At 42.5% G+C, this 22,752-nt stretch overlaps 1 protein-coding gene across 1 annotated transcript; it reads left to right on the top strand.

Annotated features, from left to right (window-relative positions):
* The first annotated feature begins 616 nt into the window (after window positions 1-616).
* IGSF1 (immunoglobulin superfamily member 1) lies at window positions 617-13,881 on the top strand. Its single transcript, XM_011384240.1, is given in 20 exon segments — window positions 617-686; window positions 838-864; window positions 1,267-1,548; window positions 1,912-2,191; window positions 4,101-4,249; window positions 4,252-4,383; window positions 4,625-4,918; window positions 5,384-5,633; window positions 5,977-6,099; window positions 7,953-8,023; window positions 8,120-8,152; window positions 8,533-8,823; window positions 9,112-9,390; window positions 10,373-10,660; window positions 11,436-11,723; window positions 11,912-12,199; window positions 12,395-12,687; window positions 12,815-13,088; window positions 13,468-13,591; window positions 13,746-13,881. Coding segments are annotated over 20 exon segments (3,972 nt in total).
* The last annotated feature ends 8,871 nt before the right edge of the window (window positions 13,882-22,752 follow it).

The raw sequence follows: 22,752 nt of genomic DNA, 5'->3' as shown, positions 1-22,752 counted from the left end.
GGTTTAAATACTGGTTTTAGAGCTTAGGCATTGAAGTTAAATATATATTTGAATGTTGGCTCTGATATTTAATATCTTTTGACTTTGGGCAAATTACAGGTCTTCTCTAAGCCTCAGTTTCCTTGCCAGCAAATTGAGATGGTAAGAACTCCTCCTCTGCTACATTGTTGGAAGACTCAGAAAATTACATATAGATAGAGATAGAGATAGAGATAGAATCATATATATAGATATAGATATATAGATATAGTCTGTAAAGGTGACTCTCTATACTTCCCATCTCCTTCATCCCATGAGGCTTCTGCTGCCCTGGATTCAGTCACCCCTCTAGGCCTTTGAGACCCCAGGGAAAAACAGAAATTTCAACAAGTCTGACATCTTAGGCACCAGCAAAGACCTTGGATGGTGGAGGGGGAAGTGGAGAGAAAGGGCAAAGGGAAGAAGTAGCAGGTGACCTTGTAATACCTTGTGTGCTTGTAAGGGGGTGGAAGGCAGTAGGATTGTCAACTGCAGTTTAGTGATCCCAACTAAACTTGAAGGATCAGAACAAAATACTTGTGCTTTTAGATCTCATCACCTGCTGAGTGACAAAACCCTTCAAGCCTTGAAGTGCCTCATGACCCAGGACAGGCCAGAGGAGGGGGCTACTATGCTGCAGACATTCACTCTCTTGCTCTTTTGCATTCGTGAGTACAAAAGGAAGGGGTGAGGGGCAAGTGATCCTGTCATAAGTAGCCCTATGAGTGGGCACCTTGGGGAGGGAGAAGAGAGTATTGAGGTTTAAGGGTGGGTGGGGACAATGAGGAGACCTTCCTTTACCATAATCTCTCTTTTCAGGGCTGAGTCTGGGTATGACATCAATAGGTAAGTGAGTCCTGCCACCTCAGTACCCTCCTTCCTGAATATTCCAAGATATCAGCCTGCCTTCAATGGCCTGGACATAACTGCCTTGAGATCCCAAAGACAATTCACAGTTTGAGCTGTGAATTGAGCTGTGCTTGGGAATCAGAGACCCTTGCTTCATGACTTGGTTTATCTCAAATATAAAGGAAGCTAGACTTGTACTTTATTCTCCAACTCACTTGGATTTCTTGAACAAGTATCCTGGGGTCCCTATTCAACCCCCCACAAGCAGACATTCCTGTCCTTAAGGGAAGGCGAAAGGAAGAATCTGGGTCAGGGCTAATTTTAAGGGACATCGTGCTACACGTTAGGTGAGAGAGAGGGTTGGACCTCTCACATCTTTGCGATCTTTGGGAATGACAGTGCTGCAGTCTCAACCGGAGCTGTGGATAGAGACAAACTACCCCCATGCCCCTTAGGAGAACATCACACTTTGGTGCAGAAGCCCTTCTCAGATTTCAAGCAAGTTTCTGCTGCTAAAGGATAAGACACAGATGGCCTGTATCTGCCCTTCCTACAAAACCTTCCAAGTTTCGTTCCCAATAGGTACTCTTACTAAGTCCAATACAGGTCGTTACAGGTGCTGCTACTGGAAGGAGATAGGCTGGTCAAAGCCCAGTAAAGTTTTAGAGTTGGAGGCACCAGGTAAGAAGACAGAGATAGTTCATCTAGAATAAACTCGAGCTCCTGGGATTCAAACTTGCTTTCTTAGTGTAGGCTTTGTTCAATTCATTCATTCATTTACCTCAAATGCATGCAGACATACATGTGGGTGTTCCAGAATTAATAAATAAGTGCTTACTCTCCATAGGCGATGCAGAATGAGAATACAGACTCTGGAACAGATCTAGAAGGCAAGCTCTCAACTTAAGGAAGACCAAGATAGGAGAAGGAGGGATGGAAAATAAGGATCACACAAGGAAGGCTAATTTAAGTAGATTTCTCTTTTGCTGCTCACGGAGCATCACTATCATTGCTCTACTTGAATTCTAGTTTATCTCTTTCCAGGCCAGCTGCCCAAGCCCATCTTCTGGATCCAGTCTGAGGACTCTCCTCTTCCTAGATGTAATGTTAACATATTCTGCCATGGCTGGCTGCAGGATTTGATATTCATGCTGTTCAAAGAGGGATATGCAGAGCCTGTGGATTACCAAGTCCCAACTGGGACAGTGGCCATCTTCTCCATTGCCGACAGTGAAGGGGTTTATATCTGCCGCACTCATATCCAGATGCTCCCCTCGCTCTGGTCAGAGCCCAGCAACCCCCTGAAGCTGATTGTGGCAGGTGGGTATGGCTATGGCTGCTGGGGTCTGATGATTGTTGTCCCTGGGATATTGGCTGGATGAGACAGGGTTTCTGATTTTACTTTCCTCGGCCAGTCCCTAGGTCCTGCAAGGCCCATGAGCTAGAGTCATTTGTCATTTTACTGAGATGCAAATTAGAATCACATGTGCTATGAGGAAGATGTGTGAGAGCCAATCACATGGCTAGTGAGCAAGCCCAGCCAAACATCCAGCAGCTTCAGATCATCAAAGTTTTGTTTTTTTCTACTTATTAAATATCATGCATTCATTCATTCACTGGGCTATATTTATTGAGCATGTAATATGCACCAGGCACTTTTTTAGTGTGGAAAATAGAATGTATTCTTCGTAGTGCTGGTGATAAAAATAAACAAAAAAAATGACAAAGAAAGTGATAGTTTATATTTTAGAAATGGCTTATAAATTGCTTTGGTCCTGAATATACAGATCGAGAAAGGCAGTAACAAGCTTCACACACAGTCGAAGGCTCTCTAAATTGTCCAAAAGCCAGACACACACCCCAGCCTCAGCTCCCCAACACCATGGCCTGGATGCTTCTAGACAGAATTTGCCACATTTGCTTTAATTTCTCCATCAAGCTCAAAACACAGAAAGGTGAAGATTTGAGTTCAGGGAGGCCTACTCACTTGAGTTCAGGGAGGCCTCCTCATTTTCTAAAAATCACTATGTATATGCCTTGCATATACATAAGGTAGACCCCTTATGCTTTCCTGCCTCTTTCTGTGGTGTTACAGAAAGTATTCTGTTCTTAGAAGCTGTAATCCTGGTTTCTAGTTCCACCTCTGACACTGCCTCCCTGTGTGACCTTGAGCAAGTGACTTCACCTTTCTGTGCTTTGGTTTCCTCCACTCTAACATGGGATAACAGTATCTCTCCAACCTACTGTATAATGTTTCTCTGTGCTTCACTTTCCTGATTTGAAAAATTGATATAATAGTAATAATAATGCCTACATCACAGGGTTGTTGTGAGGATTTTCCTAAATATAATATGTACAGTGCCTGGCATATAAGTTCTCAATAAATAGTAGATATTAATTTTATTAGTATAGCCTTTTATTGAGGATTAAAGAACAAAGATCTGCATGTACGGATGTTTGTTGTGTGAATGTCCTATCAGCGTAGATTCCAATAACGCAGCACACTTCTGCAGTTACCTGATCACTGGTATCCCCCACTAGGCCATGAGCTTTTTGCTGACAGTGAGTGACTGTGTATTCCTGACTTACATATCTCTAGACCTGTATGATGCCTTGCACATCCTAAATGCTCAATGAGCATAAGATGTAGCTGATTCTTCCAATAATGGATGGGTGGGTCTACCTGGGATTGGGTCAGGAAAGAAGGAGTGGTATGGGAAGTTTTGCCCTGGATTTTGTAGTATCTCCTTGGAAGAACAGTACATGGAAATGAGGGTGTGGCCCCATTAATAGAGATTTCTCTGAGTTGCAAACTTACCGGCCAATCCATCCTTACTGGTTTCTTCCAATAAAAATTCATCTTTAATACTGCTCTACAAAGATGGAATCAAAGTCATTTTTCAGAAGTTTGGTTTCTCAGAGGTTGGAAGAACTACCTTTAACATTTCAGGAACTTAAAGACACAGGGAATTATAGATGTAGATATCCCACTAAGACATACCCCCTGCACATAGTTAGAGCTCAGTGGAGCTGATAGAGTCTGGTGAGACAGCAGGGACATAAGTGTACTTACCTTTGATTACCTCCTAGAAGAGATAGAGATGCAAGGAAAGAGAGGAAGCAGAGGGTAAACTTCAGCTGCCACTTTCTGTTTAAAGAAACTTGGAAAATAAAAACAGGATAATAGGGAAGAATCATGTTACCTCTAATTCAGAGTCTCTTCCCTTTCTAAGACTCTATCTCAAACCAGCTCTGACAGCTTATCCTGGGCCAATCATGACACCTGAAGAAAGCCTGAATCTCAGGTGTCAAGGGCCAATCTATTGAATGACTTTTACTTTAATAAGTCTTGAAGAGTTGAAGAAGCCCTTTTACCGCAAGAGGCCACTAAAAATGAGGCATTTTTCTTCTTTTGGGCTTTGAAAATCCATGGTGCTGGACATTACCTCTGTTTGGACTATGATGTGTCATACAGAGGCTCACTCTTTAGTGATATCCTGAAAATCTGGGTAACCAGTAAGAGATGGAGATGCTATGAGACCTATGTTATAGGCTAAGGATATACAACTCCCTCGGGGACCCTGGAGAACCTAGTCATGCAGCCAGGGCTAACAATCAAGAAGGAAGCTAAATTTCATAACTGGGTTTAGGATGGAATTTGCCGAGAGTGGACTAGAGGAAGAGGAGAACAAGATCCCTAAGCAGTGGGAAGGGAAAGTCATACTATTAGCCCTTTATATTTTGGGTCTCATTCCAGACACTTTTCCCAAGACTTGGCTACTTCCTCAGCTCAGTCCTGTAGTCCAAATGGGTCAGAACGTGAGCCCGTGGTATAGAGGGTCAGTGGATGAAGTGGGGTTTGTACTCTATAAGAAAGGAGAAGACAAATCGCTTCAGCTCTTGGATACTACCAACATCAATGATGATGAGTCATTCTTCCTCAACAATGTGACCTACAGTGATGCTGACATTTATAGTTGCCACTATCTACTCTCCTGGAAGACCTCCATTAGGATGACATCACACGACACCATGGAGCTTGTGGTTGTAGGCAAGTACTAACGACTGTTATTGTTTTTATCATCAATACGGTGTTCTAAAAAGGAACTAGTGGCCCCCCTGTATCCTTTTAGAGTTATGAGCCAAGGGGAAATATAATAGGAGGGCAGTATAAAATTTCCTTTGAAAACTTTAGTTACTTCCTTTTCCAGGATTGTTACTCAAGCTCTACTTCTCAGCATGGCCTGGCCCCATTGTAACCCCTGGAAATGTTATTTTCCTTCATGCTAGGGGAAACTTAGAGGTATGAGGTCCTGACTGAAAGTTGGGCACCAAGAATCTTTAGAGCACTAAGGAGTGATCCAAAAGGGTTCTGATGCATGGTCATATTTTGAAGCCACTGAGCTAGTGAAAGTAGAAAGAAAGAGAAGACCTAATAGGGAGCTGAGAAACATTTGTTGGGGAAAGAGGTACTCAGTTCAAAGTCATATCTAACTCGTCTCTGGATTGGTTGCAGATAAGCTCCCCAAACCCTTCCTGTCAGCCTGGACCATGTCCAAGCTGGGAAAGACCATCACCCTTCAGTGCTGAGTACCTCATCCAGTACTTAAATTTTCTCTGGAATTGGAAGAAAGAGTAACATTCCAAAATTTCTCAGTAGATGCAGACTTCATTATCAATAATGTTGAAGGGAAAAGCACAGGAACTTACAGTTGCTGCAACATCTGGTCACATCGCAGTGAGCCTCTGAAGCTGATGGGGCCAGCAGAGGAGAGGACAATTCTTCATAGGGACATTCCTTCATGGCTTTGGCCATAGTACCCCCGGAATCCTAGAGCACTGCCCAGAAAGATATGAAAAGTAGAATTAGACTCGTAAGTCAGGACTCTTGGATTTGGGCACCCTTCCCTTGGAGTGGTCTTACAGTCATTCAAAGGCAGTGAGCAGGATACTTTCAAGGCTCACATTCTTCACAAGAAAGAAGGCCACTTCTGTCTTACCTTCCCTTCACATTCGGTAACCAGCTCTCCACCTCCCCCTTCCCGCCATGTGTCTTTTCACTTGTGCCTATCCCCATCAAGGTCCCTGCTTCTGGTCTTCTCTGGCCATAGGGTTGCTCACCTGGAATTACGTTCTGAATGAAGCTATCAGGTTGTCTCTAATTGTGCAGCTTGTTGCCTTGCTGTCAGTAGTGCTGTGGATAAGACGGAAGTGTTGGAGACTCAGAATCAGGTAACTGTCTTGTCTCAGACCCCTGTTCCTCAGTCTAGCTGAGTCCAAGCTCTCCAGAAATTCAGGAATGAGTTATTATCCAATTGAGACAAGCCACAAGGGTACATCTGTTGTATCTCCCACTCTCTGGGCTTAATATACAAGACTTTCTCATCCCAACTCTTTCTCTTTCACCTCACAGAGGGGTCAGCAGCCAAACCTGAGGGTGGAGAAATGCATTATACTCAAAGGCTGGAGGATTAATCAGAACCTCATTCATTGATCCTCCCAGGAGAGTACTCAAATCTCCTTCCAATACTACAGTGTCCCTCAGAGATGACTGATGTCTCCCACATTAACTTGGTCAGAACTTTTTTCTTTTGTGATAAGCCATACTTGTCCTGTCACTCAGGATGTTATCCAACTCCCATACCAACTTTCCACCCTTATTCCTAGCCCTCAAGGGATACAGAGCCTTGTGGTTTATCTTAATTGTCATAGAAACCAGTCTTTCTGCCACTCTAGCTTCCAATTATCTGTGCAGAGCATTCTGAGAATATAATCTTAACCCAGATGGGCACTTGACGAGGTAATGGATTGGACCAGGGAATCAGACAGCTTCCTATGACCCAGGAAATGGCAAGCCAAACAAGTTCTCCTGCCACTTCCTAGGCCATCCCCCTCTCTCCCCAATTTCTATGGCCTGCACTCAAGCTATTCTGTTTGAAAATAAGAAGAGAATGACAGCTCCTAGCATGGTGGGGTCCTCGGCTCCTGAATGTCTTGTTTACTCCCCCCGCACACACACAACCTTTGCTTCTGACTGTACCCCCACTACAATCCTTTGAGTGTCTGGGAATATGGATAATGACTATGATTGTGTGTGTCTGTGTTTTACATTGGGATCTGAGAGACAGAATGCTTCAGTAATGAGAAGGAAGCCACCTAAGCTTTTTGCGAAAACCACCACTCTGAGTTTTCAAAGTTTCAGTGGGGGCCAAGTTCTAGTTTTCCTCAGAATCTATCATGAGTCCCACATACACTGGAGTAACCTCTAAGCCAAGTGTTAGAAAAAAACGTAGCTTCACGTGCCTTACTTCAGCCTCAGACCACTGCATTAAAGAATAAGTTCAGAAAGCAGATTTCCTAGAAAGCAGCCTAAAAACATGTTTTCCTGACTAAGAAAGAGGGTCAGTGTTTTCTAAGTAAGTTCTTTCAAATGGATTTTTGCTTAATATCATCTAATTATATAGGACCCACAACTCAAAGCTGCTGCACATTTCTAGTCATAATCTGGGTGAGGGTAGAGATATCCCACTCTGACAAGCTTAGCTCACCACTGACAATCCTCTGGTAAATCACCAGGGCTGCCTAAGCAACCCTTTCATAACAAAGACAGGTAAGGCAGGTGGGTCTGAGGACCAATACTGTCATAATAAAAACTGCTTCCAAACTTAAATTTGATGATGGTGAAACACCCAAGATTTCTCCCTCCATCCCCACACCCACCACCCAGAGCTGCCAATCACATTGAGCTCCAGGGCTTCTGAGAGCTGGAGTTACAAAAGCATTTTCACATCTGACATCTCAGTTCCAGTAACAGCCTAATCAGAGGCCATGGGGAGCTGACATATGATATAGGCTGGGGAGGGGAGGGAGGGTCACGTGGGTCATGAAAGAGCAAGACGTTCGTAGGTGGTGAGGCTCTCAAAAAGAAAAGCCATCGATGTCAGAAAAGATTATTTACCATTATCCTGGCCTTTTCCAATCTCTGTTGGGTGGTGAGTAAGCCAATGACATAAAATGCAGCCCCCTTCTCTCCACCTTCCCCTTTATCCCAGCAACTCCTCTCATCTCTTTTCTGGTCTCACTAGAGAAGCCTGGTTGCTGAGAACAGCTCAAGGGATCATCATGCTCTTCATAATTATGGCCCTTCTATGCTGTGGTGAGTACAAGGGGGTGTGGTAGGGGTCTGCTCAGAAGACTTGGGAGAAGTCCCATAGGGGAGGGGCCAGAGATCTGGCAGCAATTTCTTTTGCAGGACTGTGCAATGGGGTATTGACAAAAGAGACTGGTAAGTTTTTCCTGCTCCAGACTGGGACATTCCTCCCTGGAGATCTGAAATAACTACAGAGTATCAGTATCAGTGGCCAAGGAGAGACTAGTTGGGAGGGAAGGACAGCTAGGAATGGGCACTTTCTAAAGTTGCTGGCATAATTCAGCTTTCAAATCTGCTTTTCCACCTGCAAAATTTTCCCCAAGCTTCTGCACTTTTCTGAGGTTCAGCTGAGACATCAGCTTTCCCTTTCCCCAGCACCTGTGGAAGGAAGGAAAGAGTTTAGAAATGAGTTGAAAGGGGAAGTGGACTGTGTGATCTAGGTAGGGAGTTCAAAGGTAAGAAATGGGGAGGAGGAGAGGGAGGGAAGATGGTTTCACTAACTCTTCTGTTTTTAGAAATAATCATGCCAACCCCTAAGCCTGAGCTGTGGGCAGAGACCAACTTCCCTCTGGCCCCGTGGAAGAACTTAACTCTCTGGTGCAGAAGCCCTTCTGGCTCAACTAAGGAGTTTGTGTTGCTGAAGGATGGGACTGGGTGGATTGCAACTCACCCGGCCTCAGAGCAGGTCCGGGCTGCCTTCCCCCTTGGCACCCTCACCCAGAGCCACACTGGGAGTTACCACTGCCATTCATGGGAAGAGATGGCTGTATCAGAGCCCAGTGAGGCACTTGAGCTGGTGGGGACAGGTAAGAAAAGGCAGAGCACCATTTTGGAGTAAACCTCAGTGCCCCTGGAACACCAACACTGTTCCCGAGGATAGGAGAATGCACAGAAACTAGGAGTCAATGGGCTTGTGCTGCATGTAGGAGGAATGCTGAAATGTGGGAGCGGGGGTGGATAAGATAGTGAGAGGAGACAGGAGGAGCATAAGGGCAATCCAGGATAGATTTTTTTTTTTCTGACAAAGTGACTCCAAGTGTTCCATCTGGGCACCTCAAAACTTCAGACTCCTTTTCATCCCCATTTTTTTCTAGACATCCTCCCCAAACCTGTTATTTCTGCCTTCCCCCCAATCCGAGGCCAAGAACTACAAATTCGGTGCAAAGGATGGCTGGCAGGCATGGGGTTTGCTCTGTATAAGGAGGGACTACAGGAACCTGTCCAGCAACTTGGCGCAATTGGGAGAGAAGCCTTCTTTACAATCCAAAGAATGGAGGATAAAGACGAAGGCAATTATAGCTGCCGCACTCACACTGAAAAACACCCCTTCAAGTGGTCTGAGCCCAGTGAGCCCCTGGAGGTTGTCATAAAAGGTAGAGCTGAAAAGTGTGTGTGAGGAAGGAGGGGGGAAGCAAAACTCTGGGTCAGATACTCTCTTCACAGCGAACTTTGCTGCTGGTCCTAAGAGCCTGTGTCCAATCTTAGAGCCAGGCAGGCGTGGCGCTAGGAGTGCCAGGGCCTCTGGCTGCACGATATTAATAGCTGAAATTGTTATTAATAGCTGAAGTTTGTGGAGGGTGATTTAATTTTTCTAATTATTGTTGTATCAATTATTTTATTTAGCTATAGAGCAAATATTTAAGGGACATTTGGACAAGAAGGGGAAATGGTACCTGCTCCACAAGGTACCATTTCCCCTTCTTGACCAAATGAGCAAACTGAGGTACAGAGAACCAGCAGAGCTCCAATGGCAATTCATTCTTTTCACTAGCCTTCATTGTCTGCCCTGATGATAATGAGGATTCAGCTGTAGTTGAGGAGTGGGGGTGAGGGGGTCCCTGTGAAATGTCCATCTGCAGAGTAGACTAGCCTTTTTTTAAAAAAAAAATATATTTTATTATTAGTTTCAAGTATACAGTACATTGCTTGGACATTTATATAATTTATAAAACGATCTCCCCTAATTGCTCTTTCTCTCCTCTGGCTCTCCACATGCTCCCCATCCCACAACCATCTATCAACTACTAATTTGTACTTTAACTCTTCACTCCATTCTCCCAGCCTCCCAACCCCTCTCCCTTTTGGCCGTCACCAGATTTTCCTCTATATTTGTGAGTCTGTTTTTTTTTTATTAGTTTGTTCTTTTTGTTCCTGAGAGTCCTCATATAAGTAAAATCAAATGGCATTTTTCTTTTGCCTTAATTTTTAAATGCACCTACTTCTGAACAAAACGTTATTTTTTTAAAGAAAAAGGAGCTCCCTGGAACCAATATTTGCTATTTTAGCTATCTTTCTTTCTTTTCTTCTTTTTTTCTTTTTTTCTTTCTTTTGTTTTCTTTCTTTTTTGCCTTCTAGAAATGTACCCGAAGCCCTATTTCAGGATATGGGCCAGCCCGATGGTCACTCCTGGTGCCCGAGTGACTTTCAACTGCTCCACTTTCCACCAGCACATGAACTTTATTCTTTACAAAGATGGAAGCGAAATTGCATCCAGTGACATGTCTTGGGCAAGCCCAGGGGCCAGTGCAGCTCACTTTCTGATCATTTCAGTAGGCTTTGGTGATGGAGGAAATTACAGCTGCCGCTATTATGACTTTGCTATCTGGTCTGAGCCCAGCGACTCTGTGGAGCTTGTGGTGACAGGTCAGGAGTGGGAAAATGCAAGTGGATGTGGTACTTATCCTGGACAATGGGTGGAAGGGCTGCCAGTGGCAGAGCAAGAAGTGCTCCTTCTAAAAGACACCAAGAAAGTGCTTAGAACAGTGCCTACCACACAGTAAACAATCTATGTAAGGCAGCTGCTTATATTATTATCAATACAAGAATAAGAGACAAAAAGGAAGAGCCAAGTAATTCACTTCTGGGGAAAGAAGTGAGGCAGATAAGGGTATCTAATCCCTAGAGCCAAGCTCACATTGCCGCATTTCTGAAATCATTTTATTGCTTGGCCTTGAGTTTTAGGCTCAATATCTACTTTTTGTTTTTAGCTGAGCAGTCAGAGATTGGTGGGCTGAATGGCCCCTAGAGAAAGAGCAAAGACATTGAAATGACGGCTGCATAATGTGCGGCCATTACAAGTGATAATTTTTAAAGGCTAATTAACATCATAGGAAAATATTTACAATAAAAAGTTAAGTGAAAATATTAAACTATACAACTGTGCATACAGTAGGATCCCACGTATGCAAATAGTTACTGCTACAATGACATGGGAATGTATAGAAAACAATGGAAAGGAAATATATAAAAATGTATAAAGAATGTTTATCTTTGAATGGTAGAATTATATTTTTATCAGATATTCCTGTATTTTCTAATTTTCTACAATAAACATGTTTCTTATAATAACAGCGAGAAAGCAATTTGCATAATGTGGAGGGGGCAGGCTTCTCTCATGTTGTGGTCTCTTTAATTTCAGAATTCTACCCCAAACCTACTCTCCTGGCACAACCTGGTCCTGTGGTGCTTCCTGGGAAGAATGTAACCCTGCAATGCCAAGGGACTTTCTATGGAATGAGGTTCGCACTCTTGTATGAGGGAACCCCTGTTCCTTTACAGTTCCAGAGTGCCTCAGGAAACTCAGCTGACTTCCTCCTCCACATTGCTGGAGCAGAAGACTCTGGAAACTACAGCTGTGTCTACTATGAAACAGCCATGTCAAATAGGGGATCACATCTCAGCAAGCCCATTATGATCTGGGTGACCGGTAAGGACGGAAAAAACACAGAACTCAAGATACAACTGGAGTAAAAGCTAGGGAGGGGAATTCTTCTTTAAAGTCTAGGCTAGGCCATAAAAGGGAACTATTTTGTCCAGAAGGAGAAAGATAATGAGTTAATTCAGCAAATGATAAGTTTCCAAACTCACTACTTTACATATTTGGTCTCTTTCTAGACACATTCCCCAAGCCTTGGTTGTTTGCTGAGCCCAGTTCTGTGGTTTCCATGGGGCAGAATGTTACTCTCTGGTGCCAAGGGCCAGTCCATGGAGTAGGATATATTCTGCACAAAGAAAGAGAAGCCACTTCAATGCAGCTCTGGGGAGCCACCAGTAACAATGGGGCATTCTTCATCACCAATATATCTGGTGCTAGCATAGGGCGTTACTCCTGCTGCTACCACCCTGACTGGACTAGCCATATCAAGACACAGCTTAGCAACACCTTGGAACTCATAGTCACAGGTAAGGGGAAGATGCTGCTCTGAAGTGGGCAAGGGGATGTAGAAAGGAGGGAATAGAATGGTAGATGGTTCAGATGGTTTTCAAAGAGCTCTAAGAGAGGCAAGCAATAGTTTTCCTCCTTATTGAACAGAGATTCCAAGGGTGGTGCACTAGAAAGTACCCTCATCTCTCTGACCAGGAGTTAATTTCTTCTAGGTTTACTCCCCAAACCCAGCCTTTTAGCCCAGCCTGGTCCCATAGTGGCCCCTGGAGAAAACATGACTCTTCAATGTCGAGGGGAACTGCCAGACTCCACATTTGTCCTGTTGAAGGAGGGTTTTCAAGAGCCCTTAGAGATACAGAGGCCAAGTGGCTACAGGGCTGACTTTTGGATGCCAGCTGTGAGAGGTGAAGATTCTGGGATCTATAGCTGTGTTTATTATTTGGACTCTGCTCCCTTTGCAGCTTCCAATCACAGTGATTCACTGGAGATCTGGGTGACTGGTAAGGTCCTAGAGACTTCAGTAAGAGTCTAGATTTTGTAGGGGTTTTTTTTAGTAGTTAGCCCTAAATGGGTAAAGGGCTGGGTTCGGGGCCACTTCTTCTAACTCTGTGTCCTGGTTGGTTGCAGTTAAGCCCCCTAAGCCCTCCCTGTCAGCCTGGCCTAGCACTGTGTTCAAGCTAGGTAAGGACATCACCCTTCAGTGCCGAGGACCCCTGCCAAATGTTGAATTTGTCCTGGAACATGATAGAGAAGAAGCACCTCAGCAGTTCTCAGAGGATGGAGACTTTGTTATCAACAATGTAGAAGAAAAAGGTATTGGAAACTATAGCTGCAGCTACCACCTCCAGGCCTACCCTGATATCTGGTCAGAGTCTAGTGATCCTCTGGAGTTGGTGGGTGCAGCAGGTGAGTGGATAATCCCTCCACAGTCTTGGCATAACACATCTGGGATCCTAGAGACAGTCCCCATGGAAACAGCACAAATACGGAGGGAGTAGGGTTTGGAGTCAGAGACCTCAAGTGTGGTTACCTTTCTCTTAGGAATGGTGAGGAAGTGAGACCTCAGTTTCTAGTGAGCAGGATACTTTCGAGGCCTTTTCCACCCCCCAAAAGGAGGGCTGCTTCTGCCTCAGTGTAAGCACTGCCTCTGATTACCCACTCTACAGTTTCAACACATGGCTCCCAATTAAAGCTTGGAGGAGGCCAGATGAGGGCATGAGAGATCAAGTGAAACATATATGTGCTAACCTCTACAGCCTTGGTTTCTGCTCTTGTATCATTACAGGGCCTGCTGCTCAGGAATGCACTATGGGGAACATTGTCCAAAGTAGCCTGATTGTAGTGGTGGTTGTAACTTTGGGGGTGGTGTTAGCCATAGAGTGGAAGAAGTGGCCTCGTCTCCAAACCAGGTAAATGTCTCATGTCAACCTCCTTCTATAAACCCAGGGCTGCTGGAAAAACAATGGTCTGAATGCTCCTCTATCACCTGATCCTCACAATGTAACCTGTTTTCAGGTTGATAGTTCTAGATAATTCCTTAGTCATGTCTTCTTCTCTAAACAGAGACTCAGAGACAAATGGAAGAGACCAGACCATAGCCCTTGAAGAGTGTAACCAAGAAAAAGAACCAGGCACCAATAGCAACTCTCCCTCATCAATTTCCCAGGTGACCTCAGTGGAACTTCCAGTCCCAGTATAATACTCTCCTTTACAAGAACTTTATTCTCCACTCTTTCATCCTCAGAGACCTGCAAATCCAACTTGATAACCCAGGAATCAGGCCCATCAACTGTCCCTTAGCCATTGATCTCCTGAGCTGGGTCAAGGGGATTCTGAGAGTTGAGAGCTCTACCCTCAACTGTAGATGTAGGGTGAGATGTTTCCTGAAGAGAGATTCTCTACTCCTGTAACTCTTCAATGTACTGATTTATTCTATTAAAATGTATTCTTATGAATAAAGAATAGTATTCACTATTTAACTATAAAAAACTATGGCAGTGGTTTTCCATTGGTCTGTTGTCCACTTACAAGTTAAAAGAAATAGTATATTAGAGCTAAACTCTAGGGCAGAATAAGGGAGCATGGGGCTACTAGAACAGAGAAAGGAACTCAAGGACTGAATAAGAGAGAAGGGAAGGTTCCAAAATAGTACTTACTAATTTGATTTGAGACATGGTCATTTAACAAAATGTCCTATTGTTCTTCCACTTCATTATTGAAAAAAATGAATTGAGGAATGAATAAATGGCAAATATTCTCTCCAAGTTGAGCCTGAAGGGAGAAAACAGTGAAGTTAAATCTTTTACACAATACTACTTCTAGGTCCATTATACACCTGCTTTCAAACATCAGGATTAGTCCTCTGCAGAATTTTGAAATCGGCAGAGTGTGCTTTGTGGTCCTTACCTCACAATCATAACATGCACATTAATTAACCCTTAAATATGAACAATTGATAAAAGCTGAATAATTGCCCCTCTCAAAAAATAAATAAATAAATAAAAATAAAGCTCTGTTTTCCCAAAGGAATTGGTCTCTGATGGCAGGATTCTTAGGGTGTGAGTAAGCAGATGAGGTAGTTGCTTTGGAGCAGGTGACCTATCAATGTCCCCGCACAGGACTCCAAATGGAGTCTGGCTCACATTCTGAGCCCCTGATCTCCCTTGTCACTCACTCCATGGGTGGGAATTCACATTAATGGGTTGGATGGGGGGCTTACCTAGTTCCTTGAATCTGTTCAAAACCTCTGAAGAATTAATCTATGGCTCCTAGAGGAGGTCATGATCTCTTCAAATCTAACCATAAAGTTTCTTACCTCCCACCACTGTCTAATTCTAAGCTAACGCTATTCAGTAGAGTGATGTACAAGGGAAATACACACAGTAAATTATTATCGCTGGTTACAGTACATTTTTAAAAGCAACTCTTGTATTCTTACATTAGGAAGATTATTTACCCAGCAACTTAATGGGAAAAAATGCATCCTATCCCTTAATCCTTACGGAATGAAAGATTGTGAGTACTATACGCTAATTTATATTAAGGTCTTTGGAATGTAGAAGTACAAAGTCTCAGTCTGATTCCCATTTGGTGAGATTCTATTAGTCATTTACACTAATTTCTTACAGTATTTCTAAAAATTGCATTTCAAAAGTGCTTTTACATTTGAATTTAGCAAAACCTTATTGTTAATTTCTGCTGAACACCACTCTCTGCCTTCAAATTTTCCATTTTGAACACTGGATGAAGCACCATCCTTGGTTCTTGGCTTTAGGATAGAAATCCTTTGATCAGGTCTGATTTTGTTTTCCAATCATTGAGCATTCCAAAATGTATTGTTAAGGCTAGTGTTACGGCTGTGTAAGTTAGTTAGTGATCACTTGATTAGCTGTTCATCAGGGAAAAGAGAAATAGGAAGAAAAGAGCAGAGGGCCAAGGGCTGAAATTTAGTGAAGCCTCTGAGTTAGAAAAGCAGGAAGAAGATGAGGCAAAAATGACAGAAAAAGACTTGTAAAATTCAGACACTGAATCTGGGATCTCCTTTGTTAAAAAGATTCAAACAGATTCTCATGCAACCAGAAAATTTTGATAAACATTTTAATGGGAAACAAATAGTGAGAAATGTTGTGACACTGGACTATTAGTTGATTTTCTAAAAACACTCACATATACCATTCTCTCACTTAGAGAACCAAGGTCTACATGTTTTAGAAGGGAAGAAATAGTTGTCAATTAACTGTGAAATACTTAAAAATAATGAATGGCTCTGAGATTTACTTTCCTACTAGCTGTCAGAAGTATCTCAGTGAATTAAATATCTATTTATAATGCAAAAGTCATCATAAACTCTCAATGAATTAAATATCTTTTTATAACACAAACTTAGCTTGTTGCTGACAATGCTCCACATGGTATGCTTTTTTTCAACCTGGTTACCATGGGAATCAGTCTCTGTACCCCTGGCTGGCCTCTAATCATCAGCCCAGCCTTAGGTAATTTCTGGGAAATGGAATTTCAGTTAGGGTGGAATGGACTTTTGAAAGGAGAATTTGTTTCTGGGACTCCAGGAACAAAGGCCAAAGATCCTCTTTCCAGTTCTAAAAAATAAATATAAATTTGGCCCCAGCAGCTCAGAGCTATAGATTTCCAAGACGGTGTGGTCCAATCCTTGCTTAGTACAGAATCTCCATTACAGCAGTGCTGACAGGGACACACGTAGCCTCTTTCTGTATACCTCCAGGGATGGGAGCTCACCACTTCATGAGACAATCTGAGAACTTAAAACTGTTTGATCACTCTCTAGTTCTGACTCAAGTTTCCACCCAGATGAAACCTACTTCTTACAAATAGTCTTACAGAGTTCAGAAGATGTGAGTGGTACTCCCTAAGTCCAGAATAGGTAGGTGGGGCAGAGACATAAAATGGACTGGTGTCACACCCACATGTGGCAATTGAGAATCTGGAGAAATATCTCAACTGTGGAGGACCTCAGAGAAGGGAAGAGTCTCAATCTCACACTAGGCTCCCCAGCTCAGGGTTCCGGTGTCAGGAAGAGAATTGCCCACAACTTCTGGCTGTGAAAAACAGTGAAGATTGTGGCAGAGTGAGATGGAAGCCTGAGGAAGTTGCAGACTTTTCTCTTAAGGAGCCCACATGAGTACTTATTCGCTGATGGACTCACTCTCTCAGAGCTCTGGCTCTTGGGCAGCAGCTCGAAATGTACCAGGGACATGTGGGGAGGAAATGAGTGGTCTGGCTTCAGGGTGAGAGCTGGAAGGGCAGCTTTCTCAGAGAGAGAAGTGCTGGCAGAGGGCATTGTTCTCTTGTTGAGCCCTCCCCAAGCCAGCTTGCAGACCCAGGCTAGTGCCATATATGAGTCTCCATCAAGTAACTAACACTGGTCTCCCCACCCTGGTGATTTCCTGAAACCAAACCCCTCCCAACATGGGAGCCCATCCAAGCAGCTTCCAGTGGATTTTCCATACAAACAACCTATCTTGGCTCTTGCTGCAGACTTTCCTAAAATCTCTCACAGGTTCACCAAACCTAAACAAGCATCAAGCCTCAGAGTACCCTATACCTCTAGCTGAGCAACCCCAAGCCCAGCACTAGTGGCAGCTGGACTCAGTTTGCAGCTTGGCATCGTGAGGTACTTCAAAATCCAGCATAGATGGCAGCCATCTGCGAATTGCTTGATGGGTCATGCCAAGTGGTCCCAGGCAGGGCACAGCTTGCAGTGGAACTTGACCTGCAGCAGAGTTCCTCCAAGGAGGCCCCGGCCTGTATGCCCAGTGGCTGGCTCTAGTTTAAGCTGGGTACCACCTAGGGTGACATCTGTTGGATGTTACACTTAAAGTGCAGACAGGGCAGGCACCACAGCCCTGCTAAAGTGAATCCTGCTCTATAGGGTCAGCCCCTGCACAACATCTCCTCCACTGCTCATGGCCAGTCATCACACCAATTAGCCTGGGAGTCAATTCTCCCATTGATGAGAAAACAGGAACCAAGGCTCAACTACAGCAGGAGAGCACACACAACCCATACAAGGTATATATGCCTGGAGAATCCAGAGCAGGTGACCAAGAAAGACTGTGCCACTGAGATTCACAGCATGCCTACTACAGAAGGCCACTCTACTAAGACTGGGAGACACAGCAGCCTTACCTAATACATAAAAACAAACACAACTAGGCAGCCAAAATTGGAAGACAAAGAAACATGTCTCAAATGAAAGAAGAGAAAAATCTCCAGTAAAATAACTAAACAAAATTGTGACGAGCAATCTACCCAAATGCAGAGTTCTAAACACTTGTTATAAGAATGCTCGATATAATGGAATATTACTCAGTCATAAGAAGAGATGAAATTCTGCCATTTGCAACAACATGGATAGTCCTCAAGATAATCATGCTAAGTGAAATAAGCCAGACAGAACAGATGAAAATCCCATGATATCACTTATATGTGGGATATAAACCTAAAAGCAACAAATGAACAGGACAAACAAACAGAGACTCATGGACATGAACTATAGACTAGTGGTTACCAGAGAGAAGGGGGTGGGGGAAGGGGGAGGTAGATGAAGTAAAGGGGGTCAAATATAGGAGGGTAGAGGAAGGGTGAAGTGAGTAAAGGGGATCAAATATATGGTAGCTGAAGGAAACTGGACTTTGAGTGGTAAACACACAATAGAATATAAAGATGTCAAATTATAATGTACAACTGAAAATTATATAATTGTATTAACCAATGTTACCCAATAAACTTAATTTAAAAAATGGAAAAAAGTAGAATGCTCAATGAACATAGGAGAAGAATAGATGAACTCAGTGAGAACTTTAACAAAGAGAAAGAAAACATAAAAGTGGAAATAGAAAACAAAAAAGAACCAGTCAGAGATGAATAATACAATAAGTGAAATCATGAATACATTAGGAGGAATCAACAGGAGATTAGATAAAGCAGAGGAGCAAATCTGCAACTGAGGAGATAAGGTAGCAGAAAACACCCATTCAGAACAGCAACAAGAAAAAAGAATCCAAAAAAAAAAAAAAGGAGAAGGGACCTCTGGGACAACTTCAAATGTGCCAACATCTGCATCATAGGCATACCAGAAGGAGAAGAGGGAAAGCAAGGAATTGAATATCTATTTGAAAAAATAATGACTGAAAACTTCCCTACCTGGTGAAGGAAATAGACATATAAATCCTGGAAGCTCAGAGAGTCTCAAAAAAGACCCAAAAGAAGCCCAAACCAAGAGATCTCATAATTAAAATGCCAAAGGTTAAAGACAAAGAGAGAATCTTAAAAATAGCAGGAGAAAAGCAGTTCGTTACCTACAAGGGAGCTCCCATAAGACTGTCAGCTGATTTCTCAACAGAAACATGTGAGCCCAAAGGGAATATTCAAAGCAAGGACCTACAACCAAGATTAATCTACCCAGCAAAGCTGTCGTTTAGAATAGAAAGACAGATAAAGAGCTTCCCAGACAAGAAAAAGCTAAAACCATTCATCATCACCAAGTCAGTATTATCGACAATGTTAGAAGGATTTCTTTAAGAAGAAGTAAAAAAAAGATATTTTTTTGAGGTGATCACTCATCAGTTATATTGAGGTGAGTTTTATTGAGGTTAGTTTTATTGAAGTGATCACTTCATCAGTTATATAAATGTGTAATCACTGTTGTACACCTAAAACTGATATAATATTGTATGTCAACTAAAATTGAAAAATATTAATATATAAAAACTTAATAAAAAAAGAGAATAATACCTTGCTGAGAAGGTAACATTTGACTTAAGATTTGAAGAATGAGAAGGAGCAAACCATGCATATATCTATCTAGGTAAAGTGGGTTCTGATAAGAGAGAAAAGCAAGTGCAACAGCCCTGAGACAGGAGAATGCCTTGCTGCTGAAGAACTGTGACTAGACTGCAGTGGCTGGATCAGAGTTAGCAAAGGGGAGAGTAGAAAGACATATGGTCAGAGAGGTAACCTTTGTCTTTGTAAGGACTTTTACTTATACTCTGAATGAATATAAGAAGCCACAGGAGTGACAAAATTAGACTTACATTTAAATAGTGTCATACAGTCTTCTGTGTGGAAACTAGACTAAGGAGCAAGGATGAAAGCAGAGAGATCTGCTAGGACGTTATTGCAATAATCAGGCAAAAGAGAATTGGTTAGGGTAGCAGAGAGGTGATGAGAAATGCTTAGATTATTAACATAATCTAAGGAAGGAGCCAACAGGATATGCTAACAGATTGGTTGTGGGATGTGTTCTGTAAACATTTTAATTAGAAGAAAGAACCGTTTCAAATGTTTCCTTCCCAGGGTTATTTTAATTTCATCCTCAAGAAAGGGTTTTCTAATGCTTCCCAACCCAGGTCACCACTTCTAGACAGTTTGTCAATGAATTTGGGCAATGGCCCATCCAGGAATATGTAAGCTAAATGCATTCCTGTACTCTGAAGTGATCCCACCAACACAGACTACAGTGAAATAATGATTTTCTGGAGTCTCAACTCACCATTTCTATTAATTCCATCTAAAATTACATTCATCTTTACGCAGCCAGATCACATTGTTGGCTCATAGGAAACTTGTGATCAACCAAAAGTCATAGCTCTTTTTCACCCAAGTTCTTGCCAATTCAATTCTCTCTTATCCTTCACTTGAGTTTTTTTCCCCCAAAATGCTTAATGAAGTTTTACTGAGAACAATAAAATACAGAAACTTCAGATTCTCATTTTAAAGTAAAATTGACACATTTTCCATAACTTTCCTAGTACTTCACTATTCTTATCACTATTAAAAAAAATTTACAGATCCACTTAATTTGACAGCGATTACTACTAGGTTTACCATATAGAGCAAGCCCCAGCTTACAGAAGTAATATATTATCACTTAGTGAGTCCCCTTCTATATGGTACACATATAGACACTACCTCATTTACTCCTAACAACAATCTTGTCTGGCCCTGTGTTATCTCAGTTTTACAGATGAGAAAACAGAGGCTCAGAGAAGTTAGGCAGTATGCCCAAGGCCACCCAACTCATAGCCAAGGGCAGAGCTGAAATTAGAATCCAATTTTGCCTGATTCCAAAGCCAAATTCTCCTACATTGAACCTTGGATAGCACAGTATCTGGAACATAGTAGGTGTACAATAAATATTTACTAAGTTGACAACCTTAGAACCATTCTTTTTAATTTATTTTATGGAAGTGATACTTGTATTCACTTAATATTTGTTAAGTTCTGTTCTAGAGCTTTATATTTATTAAGCATCTTAAACTTTACAATATATTCTATGAGGTAGGTACCATCATTATTCGCATTTCTTAGGAAGAAGGAAACAGAGCCACATTGAGATTAAGAAACCTGCCTAGGTAACATAGCCAGCAGACATTAGAGATAGAATTTGGATCCAGGCAGTTTGTGTTTATAACCACGAAGCTATGTTGTCTCAGGTTATTCTGATATCCTTCCTTTTCACTCTTTAGGGAAAGTGGTACCTCAGTCTAACTCTCTGCCCACTGTCTAATTCCAAACATGTAGCCTTCCTGTTGAAATCCAGTTCAGCCTCGCCTTTTTCTCCATTCCGCTTCCTTATCAATGAAAGCTGGTCTTTAGGCTTATTAAAAAGGAAGACTTATTTATGTAACCAAACTTAGTCTTGATCTCTCCCCTTCCTTCCCAAAATGCCACGCTACTCCGCTCTGCTGTAGACCAAATCTTTCAACTCCCCTCCCTAAAAAGGGAGCCAATATGATAAATTGGTCTCTATTCAAGAGAAATACCTGAAAAAGAAAACACATGCCTGTTGATGACAGATCAGTAGAGACCTGGAGAAAAAAAGATATTCCCTCAACCTGCTTACCATCCCCAACAATGGGCCCTAACATTACTATAACATACTGGGAAATTAAATCTACAGGAACTGTTGTAGCTGCCAGGCCCCAATAGACACACGGAGCACCAGAAATCAGTGAGTTATAGGAAACACACTCTTTTTTCAGCCAATTGGGTCTGCCAGGGGTACGCAGACCCCAAATTAAGCAGCCCCGAAATGTAGAGGTACAGGGGTTTTAAGCCCTAAAACCCCATTCCTCATTCTGTCTTAAACACAAAGGTCTATTTTTCTTCTATTTACTGTCAACCCACAGGTAGGTTGTGCAAGCGGGAGTACAGAAGCAGAAAGCTTATTGTTAGAATGTTATGTTCCCATGGGTGATAACCTATGTTCCCATGGGTGATAGCTAAGCAGTAATTTTCCAGCCAGCACATTCCCCACTGGCCTTAGCAAAAATCAAATCCTTGATTCTTCATGCGGAATTTGCTCATAGCCTCTATTTTGTGATACTAAAAGTTTAATAGAATTAATTCTCTTCCTTATATATGCAAACAAGAAATTGAAGAAACATGGGCTAAAAGCTAACAAAAGGAGGAGAAGGATTAAATGTCCAGCTACAGCAGTTAGGAGGGTCGTTGGCCATGGCAACCCATTGAACATCCCATGAAACCAGTTATCTGATTCTAGTCTTTGTTTTTCTCTGGCATCTAAATTTCTCTTTACTAATAGTAAGCTTTCTCTAATTATTCCAGAGTTATTGGCATAAAAGCAACAGGTTTCACCTAGAGCCATACATAATCTGTCTTGTTCTAAGAATAATAAATCTAAACCTCTTCTTTTTGGGAGGACTACTTCTGCTAGTGAATCGACTTGAAGTTCTAGCCTACTGAGCTCAGTTAAGTTTAAGGGAGTTCCTACCCCGACATAGTAAAGGGGGTTTGGGGTTTAGGCACAACTAGCAATCTTGTCCTATGTCTGGGGTGGTCTTATTTAAGACCTTGTGTATTGTCGTTAGCAAAGTTATTAATGCTTCTTCTGATTCTGGTTGTGGCTGGTCGAATGCCTGGGCTAAAGAGGAAAAAAGGAAGAAAGAGAGGGTTAGACTTATGTACACTTGAGTTTAGTCTTAAGGGCCCATCTTCCTGAGCTATCCACTCTCGTGCTGCCTTCACGTGGGACTGATAAATCCATGATGGGATGCCGTCTACTTAACTG

Source organism: Pteropus vampyrus, unplaced genomic scaffold, assembly GCF_000151845.1.
Source record: "Pteropus vampyrus isolate Shadow unplaced genomic scaffold, Pvam_2.0 Scaffold566, whole genome shotgun sequence".
In the NCBI taxonomy this organism is placed as follows: domain Eukaryota; kingdom Metazoa; phylum Chordata; class Mammalia; order Chiroptera; family Pteropodidae; genus Pteropus; species Pteropus vampyrus.
Note: the sequence above shows the minus strand (reverse complement) of the source record. Positions and strands in the feature narration are given on the sequence as shown.